This window comes from Pseudophryne corroboree, chromosome 3 (genome assembly GCF_028390025.1).
Source record: "Pseudophryne corroboree isolate aPseCor3 chromosome 3, aPseCor3.hap2, whole genome shotgun sequence".
Lineage (NCBI taxonomy): Eukaryota > Metazoa > Chordata > Amphibia > Anura > Myobatrachidae > Pseudophryne > Pseudophryne corroboree.
In genome coordinates, this window is record NC_086446.1 from 712229052 (window position 1) to 712242588 (window position 13537).

Sequence of the window (13537 nt, forward strand, 5' to 3'; positions counted from 1 at the left end):
CCCACTCTATGGGTGTCGTGGACACCCATGAGTGGGAATAGTGCCTATTAGTCGGCATGCCGACTGTCGAGATTATGAGGGGGCGGGATCCCGGCGTCGGTATTGTGACACATGTCGGTATTGTGACACATAACCACATAATTACATCCCATATTTTCTCATAGTTGTGAACACAGGAAATCCAGAAATATAAAATATATGGGAGAGAGTCATCAAACCTTGGGGAGGTATAAAGTAGAAAGAGATAAAGTACCAACCTATTCAGCTCCTTAAGCTGGGTACACACTTTGACAACTTGATGGTGGACCCGCTATTGCGGTGACCAAGCGGCTGATTCAGGTAAGCATATCCACTTACCGATCGGCCACTCTATATGTTGGTCCTCACATCACAGCTGGGTGGGTGTTTGACTTTGCCTGCCCAGCTGTGACATCAATCCCTGCAGCACAACCAGTACACACAACCAGATGTGCCGATTTACTGTATCTGCAAATATATCGGGCACAGGTTGTGCTTCTGGGAAAATTGGATATGTTTGGGAATTACCTTGTTCACAGACATATTGGGTGTACACACCTGCTGACCCACTCACAATATATCAACTCAGTTGAATGACTGATATATCACCCAGTGTGTACCCAGCTTAACGTTCTCTTTACAGACTGCCCCTAACAAATAACAGGAGCTTATTAGTGTGTACTGTCTCTCTCTCTACCTCTTCTTCTCCAAGCTTTGATAAATATCCCCCATAGGCCCAGATTTATCAAGCTTTGGAGAGTGATCAATTGCACAGTGATAAAGTACCATCCAATCAGCTCATAACTGTCATTTTTCAAACACAGCCTATAACATGACAGTTATGAGCTGATTGGATGGTACTTTATCACCGTGCAATTTATCACTCTCCAAGGCTTGATAAATCTGGACCATAGTCTTTAATAAAATAATCAGGAAAACATTGAAAACTAAAAGATGTAAGCGGGGCGTTTTAAGAGAGGAGGAGGCCCGTGTTCAGCCTCCTCCGTCGGGCCTCCTCCTCTCTGCCCGGAGCGCTGTAGAGTCTGAGCACTAGAGGGCTCAGACTCTACTGCGCATGTGCAGATCTCTGGGAAAATGGCGTGGTGGCCATTTTCCCTGAGATTTCTCTACTGTGCATGCGCAGAACTAGGTGAAAATTGCTGCTGGGCCATTTTCACTGTGTTCTAATGGCGCTGCAGATGCCGGCGCTGGATTTCGGAGGGGTGAGTATAGAAGAAATGGGTGCAGTGTGTGCGGTGGGGGCCCCTTCTGGACCCAGGAGCCCGTGTACACCGGCACACACTGCACCCATTATAGAAAAGCCAGTGATGTAAGACATCTGAAGGTGGGTAGGGCTTTTAATGTTCATCTTAAAATGTTTACTGTTCAGCATAAGCCAGATAACGAGCTAGTTTAGCAGTGTTTTGCCTGAAAACATTGCTCACTCTGCCTAAAGTCAGCCAAAATGTATCCTTAACAAAAATCGCTTTGTTTAGCTATGTGGAAATCCACTGCCCATCCAAACATTGTGGGCTAACCAAACATTCTTTACAAATATTGGTTGTGCTGTGTTCAATGTCCATCTTGTGTACTGCTACACAATACTGTGAGTGGGTGTGTGGTGATAATATAACATAGTTACAAATGTGAACATTCAGTCTGAGCTGTAGTCCTGAAACATGGGGTCCTACACCTTGTATGTAGGGCTTATCCTGCTGCAGATCTCCTGGACGCTGGAAGCATCACTGTGAGTTATCATATGTGTGTATGTACTGTGTATCTAGCTGAATGCACAAATACATTGTCTTTTATGTAGTTTGTTGAAAACAATATCTTTAGTACATAAAACTACTTTATTTTATTGTAAACACTCTACCATGTTATATTTGGTGCTTTTACATATGAAAAAAATAATAATAATAATAATAATAATAATAATAACTACAATGTTTTCCTAATTTTGCGTTTCAAATCACCCTCAGAGAAACACTGTAAGGAACTTAGTAGAAATCAGTAAAAGTGTAAATTTATAGATCTCTGATCTTAGCAATTTACTGTAGTTTGTATTGAAGCTATAGATGACAGATATATAGTGGGTGACTGATGAGGCAGGGATGACAGGGAGATACTGGGTGACTGATGAGGCAGAGGTGACAGGGAGGTAGTGGGTGACTGAGGCAGGGGTGACAGGGAGATAGTGGGTGACTGAGGCAGGGGTGACAGGGAGATAGTCGGTGACTGGGGAGGCAGGGGTGACAGGGAGGTAGTGGATGACTGATGAGGCAGGGGTGACAGGGAGGTAGTGGATGACTGAGGCAGAGTGACAGGGAAGTAGTGGGTAACTGAGGAAGGGGTGACAGGGAGATAGTGGGTGACAGGGGAGACAGGAGTGACAGGGAGATAGTGGGTGACTGATGAGGCAGGGGTGACAGGGAGGTAGTGTGTGACTGAGGCAGGGGTGACACAGAGGTAGTGGGAGTCTGAGGCAGGGGTGACAGGGATGTAGTTGGTGACTGGGGAGACAGGGTGATAGGGAGGTAGTGGGAGGCTGAGGCAGGGGTGACACGGAGGGTGAAACGGAGGTAGTAGGAGACTGAGGCAGGGGTGACAGAGATGTATTTGGTGACTGGGGAGGCAGGGGTGGCAGGGATGTAGTGGGTGACTGAGGCAGTGGTGACAATGGACACCAGTCTCTTGTTGAAGTTAGCTATGTCCTGTTCCCCTCTGTGTGAGGTACAGTACCCATGGTCTATGCTTCTCAGTGCAAGCAGCAGGCACTTACCTCAGACCTGGAGCAGTACAGCAGAATCACAGAGCTACAATGTTCTTCCCGGCCATGTGACAACCCTTCCTCCACCCCGGCTCTGTCCACTCTGAGTACAGCACTTTCTGTCGGACAGCTCCAAATCCCACTGAATGAACGCAGCGCCCTCACTAGTCTGGCACTCTACACAGCCACCTACCTCGCATAAGCATCGGACTTGCACCCAGTGACGTACAGTCAGGGTAGGCAGGGGAGCAGAGCCTCACCTGGCATACTCCCAGTCATGTTCCAGAGTTTTGACTATAAAAATTATTAGACTAATACAAACATTTACAGCTTAGAAATATAATGTTCATATTATTATAATCAGTTTTATAGTCAAACTCACTAAATTTGCAGCGCTGTAATATGTATAATAACCAAATGAACCACTGGGTTCTTATAGGTGTGTGTAGATCTGGCTCTGATACTAGCCAGTGCCTCCCCAGCCATTGACCTCACCGCAGTTCAGGTTGCACCCACCCCATTGCTATTACATAATTCCAACCAACTCGACCCTCCTGCATCCCCCGAGATCTGCACCGATGGTACCACTCTCACATAATACATGCTACTATTCTTGTTTAGAGGACAGTGTGGAATTCTCTTTCTCATATAACAAGACTGGCCTCATGCCTATGAACTGTATAATGGAACTTACAGTATTAAAACCCAAACCAACATCCCAGAAGGAAACTAAAATATTTGACAATGTCTTTATTCCATTTACAGATGTGCTCATATACCTTTTACTGTAATTGCACCTAATAGCCCCATTTGGCAAACCTCCCAACTTTTTGATGTCTCTCTGCAGAACTTCTTGCACACGTGAAATGGACAGATACATATTTGGTAGACCATGCCCCCAGAGTGTGATTCATTTTTTGTGGGGGCCTGACAAGCCTGGTTTGTTAGGCCCCCATTTCACATAATGCTGGGGTAAGCTACCATCATGATGTGAAATGGGAGTAAGGGGGAAAGTCATCTTTTCTATTGAGCTTAATGGGCAGTTTCCAAGGGGCCCCAAGATTCTAATGGCAATAGGCTGAGAGTACCCTATTTGCCCTTTTGGTGGACACTGGGAGCTTGACTTTACTATGCCCAGAACAGGAGATATCAGCCTTCCAGTGCCAGTACCTGCACTATCTACACACACCTGGGATGCAGTCTTATATTTTCATTGGTGGATTGCTCTTGCTCCTGAACCCCAATCCTCAAGACCCCAGTACCCCTGAAAGGTGAGAAATCCACCACCAGGGATCGGATATATCTGCGGTCAAGCAAACTGCCCTCCCACCGGAAAAGGATGAATATTGGGGGAGATTCAAATGTTTGAAAAGTCAGTTGGGTGTCTGTTTTTTCCTATCTAATAGACAGGAAAAAACAGACACCCAACCAACTTTTCAAACATTTGAATCTCCCCCATTAAGTCCACACAACTATCCACCCCTCCCGTACATATTAAATACCCCCTACCACACTGGAAGTCATGTATTAGGGCCCCTCAATCAGCCCTACCTCCTTATCATCCAAAGTATGTATATTCTGTATATGTGTCAACATCAGCTCAACATTACCACATAAATTGAAATATCTTCCAGTACACACCTGAGACTTTTACATATATTTTTGTGAATACCATTATAAAACTGTTTAATATACGGTATAGGAACCGAAATTCAGTAGTGACATACCATGTACTATCGGGAGAATTACAAAACAAAAAATATATATATTTGTAGTGGTCTGAATACTAGTTTGAGAATCACTGATATAAAAATAAATCTAGCACTGAAAAAAGAAATAAGTTAAACCTTTTACATTTTAGAACTACGTAGCATTTTTTTATTGTGATCATTCCAGGCTTATACAGTAGTTTGCTATAGTACTCTCACATGTTCTCATTTTACATCATAATAATCATTTAGCTGCTTCTCTATAAAGCCACCACATATGATATGTGTAACCTACCCTCCCTATTTATCATCCTCAGGCATTATGCTGTCATCTTTCCCTCTGAGTTTCGCTCCCAACATACAGAACATGTCTGTATACACCTGGAAGGAGCTCAGGGAGAGAGCAGGGTGAAGCTATCTCTAACTCTGGATGACAAGAACACAACACTCATAGACAGAAACTTCCAGGAGGACTCAGTATTTAGCTGTGTTCCACTCAAGGTAAACTCTCAAAGTGACAGTTGGAGCGAGGAACGTATGCACCATCTTATCCTCCAGCATTGCACCTAGGCTGGATATGACTCCATACAGTGGCTATAAAAAATTGATTTTCTTATATATATATATATATATATATATACTGTAGATGTGTATTTATTTGTCATGTTTCCAACATATAGTGTAAGATTACACCATTAAACCCTCCAACATGACCCCTTCCATCAGGTACAAATGTAGGATTGCTGTCACCTGTGCTCAAATGATAAATTGATGAGAAGGGTGTTTCACCATGTTGCAGGTTACAGACCTAGAGTAACAACTTTGTACTTTAGCGCTGCATGGCGCTTATTCACACCACAGCTGCACACCCACAGGATTGTAGAGAACTAAGGGCCTGATACATGTTAGTAAGCAGTGCTGATGTTCCCACAATGGAGTGATTAAGGGGGTCATTCCGAGTTGGTCGCTTGCTAGCTAGTTTTAGCAGCACTGCAAACGATTTGTCGTCGCCCACTGGGGAGTGTATTTTAGCTTAGCAGAAGTGCGAACGCCTGTGCAACAGAGCGCCTGCAAAAACATTTTGTGCAAAACAAGACCAGTCCTAGACTTACTCTTTGTCTGCATTGATTCCAACGTTGGAGGGTTGGCTTTTGACGTCACACAGCCACCCAGCATTCGCCCAGCCATGCCTGCGTTTTCCCTGGAACGCCTGCGTTTTTCTAAGCACTCCCTGTAAACGGTCAGTTGACACCCAGAAACGCCCCTTTCCTGTCAATCTTCTTGCAGCCGCCAGTGCAAAGGAAAACCTTGCTAGAACCTGTGCAAAACCACAATGGAGGTTGTACCCGTACGTCGCGTGTGCACATTGCAGGGCATACACATGCACAGAAATGATGATTTTTAGCCTTATCACTGCGCTGCAAACAACTGCAGCTAGTGATCAACTCAAAATGACCCCCATAGTGCAGAATATGCATGTACCCCAGTCGCACTGTGAATGCACCGAGGTGTTATTGCGCTCACACTGAGAGTTATTGACAGGAAGGGACTGTTTTGGGGGGCAGTTGCAAGCAGTGGCAGCAAACGCGTCATGGCCATGCCATCAGCTGCGATAATGTATGTACAAAAATATAGTGCCTGTGTCACTACTGATGTGTCCAGTCTACGTAGTTATTAGGCTACCCTCAATGTTCCTTGTTTTTGAATACAGTCATTGTATGTATAGGCAGTTGCGAATAAGCTTGCAATGGCTCCAGTGGGTGTAAATCTTCTTTTCTGGGCAGAAGCTTCACATGCGCTAATGGTTAATGATAAATGATGGTTAATGAGGCTTAATGATAGAGTGAGGTAACTGTACACACAAGCGAGTGCCTCAAAACTATGAAATGCCCAGTGCTTAACAAAGTGGAGTGGTTTATTGAAGTACTAACGAATACAGCCGCACTCACTTAGATACACATTGGATAGATGGGGTGGAGCTTGAGCAGAACAGGATGTTATACAGCTCACCATCCGGATGAGGGTAGCGGTGCTGGATTACTCTGGACACACTATTGGAGCAGGTACATCGTGGATCTCACTGGAGCTATGTACCACTGGGTCACTCATACATAACAAAATGGCAGAAGGTAGGCACAAAACTAATTTCAGTAGCTATCTTGGTTAGGGATTGAAGCCTACCTGTAGGACACAACATGGAGTTGACGTTGTAGTGCACTCTACTTTCAACAACCCCTTTCTAAAAGCTTCTGCATGTTACACAATCCAATCAAAACTTTCTCATAGCGAAATCAAAAGAAAACAGGGTTAAGCACATAAGTAAACATCAATGTATCTCATGACCTTCATTTGTTTTTCTTATTAGATGTATCAGTTAAAGTCCCCTCACTTACAGTATGGACCATAGCAAGTTAGCAACAGTCTCTCAACTCACAAACTTGGGACTGTTACAATGTTTGATGTCTTTCACACTTCAGGCTTTTAAAGGCCCGTACACACTAGCCGATATATCGGCCGTTCTCTTGAACGGCCGATATATCACGGGTCCGTCGGCCAGTGTGTACGGCCGATACGTCTGTGAGCTCCGTCGTTCACAGACGTATCGCGGCGGCCCCGCAGCACAGCCGACAGCCAATATATCTACCGATATATTGGCGCGTCGCTGCGTGTGTACGGGGCAGTCGGTGGACCGCCCGTACACATGCTGTGGCGGCCGGCAGTGATTGACAGCTGAACTGGGCAGGCGTGTGTACACGCCCGCCCAGTTCATGACGTCAGTCCCCGACGGATCGGGCAGTGTGTATGCACAGCACACTGCCCGATCCGTCCATAGATATATCTGCAGATCAATTGATCTGCAGATATATCTGTCCAGTGTGTACCCACCTTCAGTCTCCACTCCACCAGTCAGAACTAGACTTAGGGGCATATGCATCAATGCATGGAGAGAGATAAAGTACCAACCGATCAGCCATGTTATGTAACAGGCTGTGTTTGAAAAATGACAAGAGCTGACTGGTTGGTAGTTTATCTCTCTCCACTTTATCACTCTCCAAGTGTTGATGCATATGCCCCTTATGGCTTCTGGATTTTGTGAGGCTCACTGAATGCTACTGTATATTAGCAAATTCCTCATCATAACTCTTAGGTGGCTTGTCGATATTTGATCTTGCAGAAGATCTTGCCATCTTGATTAGGGAATGAAGCCTCCCCGTAGGAACCAACATGGAGTCTGCGCAATAGTGCATCCACTACCAGCAATTTTTTATACTTGTTAGAATGCTATTTGATCTTCTGGTGGAAACTCTACAGAAGAGGAACAATCCAGCACCCAATCCAACAGTGTGATATCTTCCAGACAGTCACAGTTATTTTGAAATCAGTTGAAACTCTTAAATTGAATCCACCGTATGCAAATCAATTAATGATATGTCTGTTAAAAAAAGGAGTACAGCAGGATTTATTAAGGTACAGTATAACTTAATTAAAAATGCAAAAAGTTTCTGTGGTCGATTATTGTCTGTTTTTTATTTGTATCTACAGTTATTTATATTTGCTATTATTGGCTATTTTGTGTTATTCAGGGGTAAAAATTCTAGACAAAATCTCCTTGGATTCAATTATATAAGATAATGAAGCAAGGAAACTACCAAAGCGGTTGAATACATTTTTTAGTTATGGTATGTATGAGACAATTCAAGTTCTGTCTAATTCATAGCTATAACACTCTGTTCATTTCTACAGGTTCCTCATCCATCTGAAGGTGAAGACCAGGTCGGCACAATGACAGTCTCCATTTACAATGCAAAAAAGAAAATCGCCAAGAGTACTAAAGTTCTTGTGAAGAAGGAGAGAACCAGTGTTCTGGTCCAGACAGACAAAGCTGTGTACAAACCAGGACAAACTGGTAATTCCTCACTTGTGAGAAGGCGCAGAAACGCTTATTAATACCAACTTTAATGCAACATATAGGCTGGGACAGGGGCGGACTGGGGGCTGAAACCGGCCCTGGCATGTGTGTGCACGCGCGTGCACTCTGTAAATGGGGGCACATGGGCACTAAAAGATTGGGGTGTGCTGCGAGTGAGGGGGCATGGAATCGCGGCACACCCCCATTACCATGGAGATGGGAGGGGAGGCGGGGGAGCGGCCAGACAGAGAGCCAGGGGCTGTGCTGCGTGCAGCCTTCCCAGCTCTCTGTGTGACAGGACCAGCCCATCAGCTCTTCTGGAATTTGCCAGAAGTGCCAGATGGGCAGTCCGGTCCTTGGCAGGGATGTAATGAAGTCTGAGTTCGTCAGCTGTGTGGGATGCCGGCCAAACTCGGATGTGTTTTTAAAGGGGCAATCATGCATAAGGTATGGTTTAGCCTTGTACATGATTACCCCTTTTAAAAAAAACATTTGATTTTGGTCGGCATCCTTCACAGCTGCCAAACTCAGATTTCATTATATCCCAGCTTTTTTATTCTTTTTCTTTTCAACTGAAAATAGAATGAAAATCAATGACAAATTTGTATCACTTACATCAATAAGCGCCACTTACCTCTACTGCATGCACAATCCCAGTTATGTCCTCATGTTTTTATTTTGTTTTCCATGTTTTATGTGGGAATACACTTGTAAACTGATATAAAATCAACATTTGTTTTTGCTTTATATACACATTCAGTATTATGGGGTAAATGTATGAAGCAGTGATAAGAATGGAGAAGTGAGCCTGTGGAGAAGTTGCCCATGCCAACCAATCAGCTGCTCAGTACAGTTGTATAGTATGCAAATTATAAATGTTACTTCAATGCTGATTGGTTGCCATGGGCAACTTCTCCACAGGCTCACTTCTCCACACTTATACCTGCTTCATACATTTACCCCTATATCACATAACCAGATGCATAACAAGGATATGGCAGACCCTATAATATAACGGCAAAGTGCAGTATAATAGTGGGTTTGGGTTTGGGTATATCTGTTGTCACCCTTGTTATATATCCGCACCTCCACAGTTAATAGTAGTTTCTGTGTACGTTCAATTTTTCTGGTTTCTAATTTTGTATTATGCTTTGATCAGAGGAATGTTGGCTGTAATATTAGCTGCACCTAAACTTTTTGATCTAAACATAATTTCTATATTATGGCTTTTTAACAAGTACATTTAAGTAATCTTAATTGTAGATGGTGGACGGTAATTTAAAATAAAACATTAAAATCCACTTGTTGATTAACTAAATATTGGTAGTTACTTTTTAATACATAGGAACCTATTTAAATAATTTTAGAACTATACATTTACCCCGTATTTATACTTTTGCAGTGAAATTCAGAATTCTTTCTCTTAATGAAGATCTGCAGCCAGAGAATAGACAGGTAAGCTCAGATACAGACATTCAGAAAAACAAAAACGATTCATGTCATTGAAGAGCCACATATTAAAAAATATACACACATATATCGGATGATAGATAGATAGATAGATAGATAGATAGATAGATAGATAGATAGATAGATAGATAGATAGATAGATAGATAGATAGATAGATCTGATGACAGACAGACCGAAAGATAGAAAAATCCTTAGAAAAGTAGCACATGGAGTATATAACACATAGGTCCTAATTCAAGGTTGAGCGCAAAAGCAAAATGTTCCTTTTATAAGCAAAACCATGGGTGTAATTGAGACCTGATCGTAGCAGCAAATTGTTAGCAGTTGGGCAAAACCATGTGCACTGCAGGGGGTGGGGGGGCAGATATAAACTTTCTATTGGCAGATGGTGGATTGAATGACACCATCACACAATAACCTTATTTATTAAATAATAACTAATTTAACTTATCTAGAAATAATGACACAGACCACTGAAATGCCATTAAAATCGGTAAACCGTTATTTATTTATAATACTTAAACTAAGTATGGTGGCAATAAGAAAGAACGGCAAGATCACCAGTGACATTACCACTTATTGCCACAACACATGTCCACGACATGACTATATATTACTTATTGGCTATGCCAATAAATGCTGAGGCTCCAACTCTTTTCCCAATACAATATAATAGGGCCGGCCAGACAGCCAAGCCCAATGACCCCGTTAAGGATGGCCAGAGTATACAATGTATTGGGCAAAGCTCGCCCTCCGAACAGCAGTGCAATAGCAACTGTACTGCCATTCTTTTCTGCCACCTATAGGTTGACAAACCCCAACCAGCAAAGAAAAAGAAAAAAAGGGTGGGGCAAAAAGGTGACTTGAGGAGGGAGGGTGGTAAATCCAAAAGAGAAAGAGGAAGAAGAATACTCCTTCCTCCACAAAGTGTCCTCTAGCTCCTCCCAAAACACTCCCACTATTCTAATAGCCTCCTGCTCCCAACCTGTTAACTGTTTGCTTTCCTAACTAAATTGTGCAAGGATCATACAATCCTACTACCTGGAAGTTCACAGTCACTTGCGCTATTTAGCACTCGCTCTTCATAACATGTGCAGAGAGAGTTAGATTTGGGTGAGGTGTGTTCAAACTGAAATCTAAATTGCAGTGTAAAAATAAAGCAGCCAGTATTTACTCTGCACAGAAACAATATAACCCACCCAAATCTAACTCTCTCTGCAAATGTTATATCTGCCACATCTGCAGTGCACATGGTTTTGCCCAACTGGTAACAAATTTGCTGCTACGATTAGATCTGAATTACCCCCCATGTGCAGTGCAGGTGGGGCAGATGTAACATGTGCAGAGAGCATTAGATTTAGGTGTGGTTTGTTCAAACTGAAATCTTAATTGCAGCGTAAAAATAAAGCAGCCAGTATTTACCCTGCACAGAAACAATATAACCCAACCAAATCTAAAACTCTCTCTGCAAATACATATACTGTATAAAAAAATGCAAAGCTTGTGAATCCATAATAACATATTGCATATACAGTACATGGTCAATCAGCAGAAATGACAGGATGCAGATTAAACTTAGAAAAGACGGTACACTTACTGCAAATCGCATCAGAGTGCTCAATTGAGGATAAATGCAGCCAGTGGCCCTGTATTTCTTCAGGATATTATTGTTAGATTGCTGATAATCTGTAAGCAGTTATTGTGGCAAGAGGTAGTGATTTAAAAATGTACCTTATCACCACAATGGTAAATAGGCCATCTAATCATCTGTATCAAACAACTTTGTGCAAATAAAGTAATTAGCAGAAATGTGGAACGCTTCCACCTAATGTATTCACATATAATGTTGCAATATAATTAATGGTGCAATATTGCAATAATGTTGAAATATAAATAATGTTGCAATATAAATAATGTTGCAATATTACTTTTAGTTCTTAAAACTAGGGTCATTCTGAGTTGTTCGCTCGTTATTTTTTTCTCGCAACGGAGCGATTAGTCGCTAATGCGCATGCGCAATGTCCGCAGTGCGACTGCGCCAAGTAAATTTGCTATGCAGTTAGGTATTTTACTCACGGTTTTTTCTTCGTTCTGGTGATCGTAATGTGATTGGCAGGAAATGGGTGTTTCTGGCCGGAAACTGGCCGTTTTCTGGGAGTGTGTGAAAAAATGCTACAGTTTCTGGGAAAAATTCGGGAGTGGCTGGAGAAATGGGGGAGTGTCTGGGCGAACGCTGGGTGTGTTTGTGACGTCAAACCAGGAACGACAAGCACTGAACTGATCGCAGATGCCGAGTAAGTCTGGAGCTACTCAGAAACTGCTAAGAAGTGTCTATTCGCAATTTTGAGAATCTTTCGTTCGCAATTTTGATAAGCTAAGATTCACTCCCAGTAGGCGGAGGCTTAGCATGTGCAAAGCTGTTAAAAGCAGCTTGCGAGCGAACAACTCGGAATGAGGGCCCCAGTCATAGATGCAGAGTGATCTGAAAATATTTATAATAAGATCAATAAGGTATATTTGATTAAAAATATATATAAAAAGTTAATAAAATATGTAAAAAAAACTGTAATAACTTGTTTTTTTTATATAATATAGGGGCATTAAGTGTTCATCATCACCTATAGCCCCTTACACATGCAGAAACACTAGTTTCCCAATGTTTTAAGTAACAGGTCTATACAGCATTAGAGGTCTGATGTGACTGCCCCATATTCAGCAAACTTGTATCCGGATGTAAGATAGACTGTAAACAGACGATTAATAGGTCGACACCAGATGGTCGACAGTCAGTAGGTCAAGGTTTGTCAGGGATTTCAGACTGCAGGCATCCTTTTTGCTGGCTTTTCAGTCACAACCCCTTAAATATATTGCCAGGAATATATGAGGAGATGAAAATATTGTAGGTTATACTGACTAGCCTTTACTATTTATTAGGAGTATCAAAAATGATATGATGATACCTGTGTTAGAAATAAATGGGTCAGTGGTGCTCCCGAGTCAGATATAAATATAATATTAGACTGGATAAAAGAAGACTCTTTTTCGGGAGTACTCTTCCCATAAATATTTAAGGTAACTACGCATAGAAAAAGTTTTTAAGTTGAAATACAACCTTTATTGGATATATGTTAAAAGGTGGTTTAAAGGTCAATGACTGGGATTAGAAGTTAATATCTGTATAATATCTATCTATCTATCTATCTATCTATCTATCTATCTATCTATCCATCTATCTATCTATCTATATGTAGGTATATATATATATATATATATATATATATACTGTATATGTATTTCGATAATTATTTTTATGTTAAATATTATTTAGTTTTTTTGTATCAAAAATATTTTTCTTAAATAAATTGGTTAGTGTCCCTTGGTTGGTAATGGTGAATTTTTTATTCATTGTTAATCATATGCTGACACTGCATAGACCAAATAACCCGGAATGTTTGTATAAATAAAATACTAGATATTTTCTTAATACAGTGTGTTTAGTATTTCCAAACATAGACAGCTATATTCTGAATCAAGAATTCATAGGTTTTTGTGTATCCTACATTGCACATTATATAGCAGTATCCTCATCATACAGTAGGTGTATAGAGAACATATTGTCTAGACCAGGCATTCCCAACCTCGGTCCTCAAGGCACACTA

At 41.8% G+C, this 13537-nt stretch overlaps 1 protein-coding gene across 1 annotated transcript in view; it reads left to right on the top strand.

Annotated features, from left to right (window-relative positions):
• The first annotated feature begins 1675 nt into the window (after positions 1-1675).
• The window catches only part of LOC135056673 (alpha-2-macroglobulin-like), a 174711-nt gene continuing 162849 nt past the window's right edge, over positions 1676-13537 (top strand). Inside the window, exons 1-4 of the mRNA XM_063962123.1 lie at positions 1676-1765; positions 4815-4998; positions 8242-8404; positions 9810-9862. Of these exons, the coding sequence (XP_063818193.1) occupies positions 1698-1765; positions 4815-4998; positions 8242-8404; positions 9810-9862 (468 nt within the window). The 5' untranslated portion in view covers positions 1676-1697. The remainder of the gene's footprint in view (positions 1766-4814; positions 4999-8241; positions 8405-9809; positions 9863-13537) is intronic.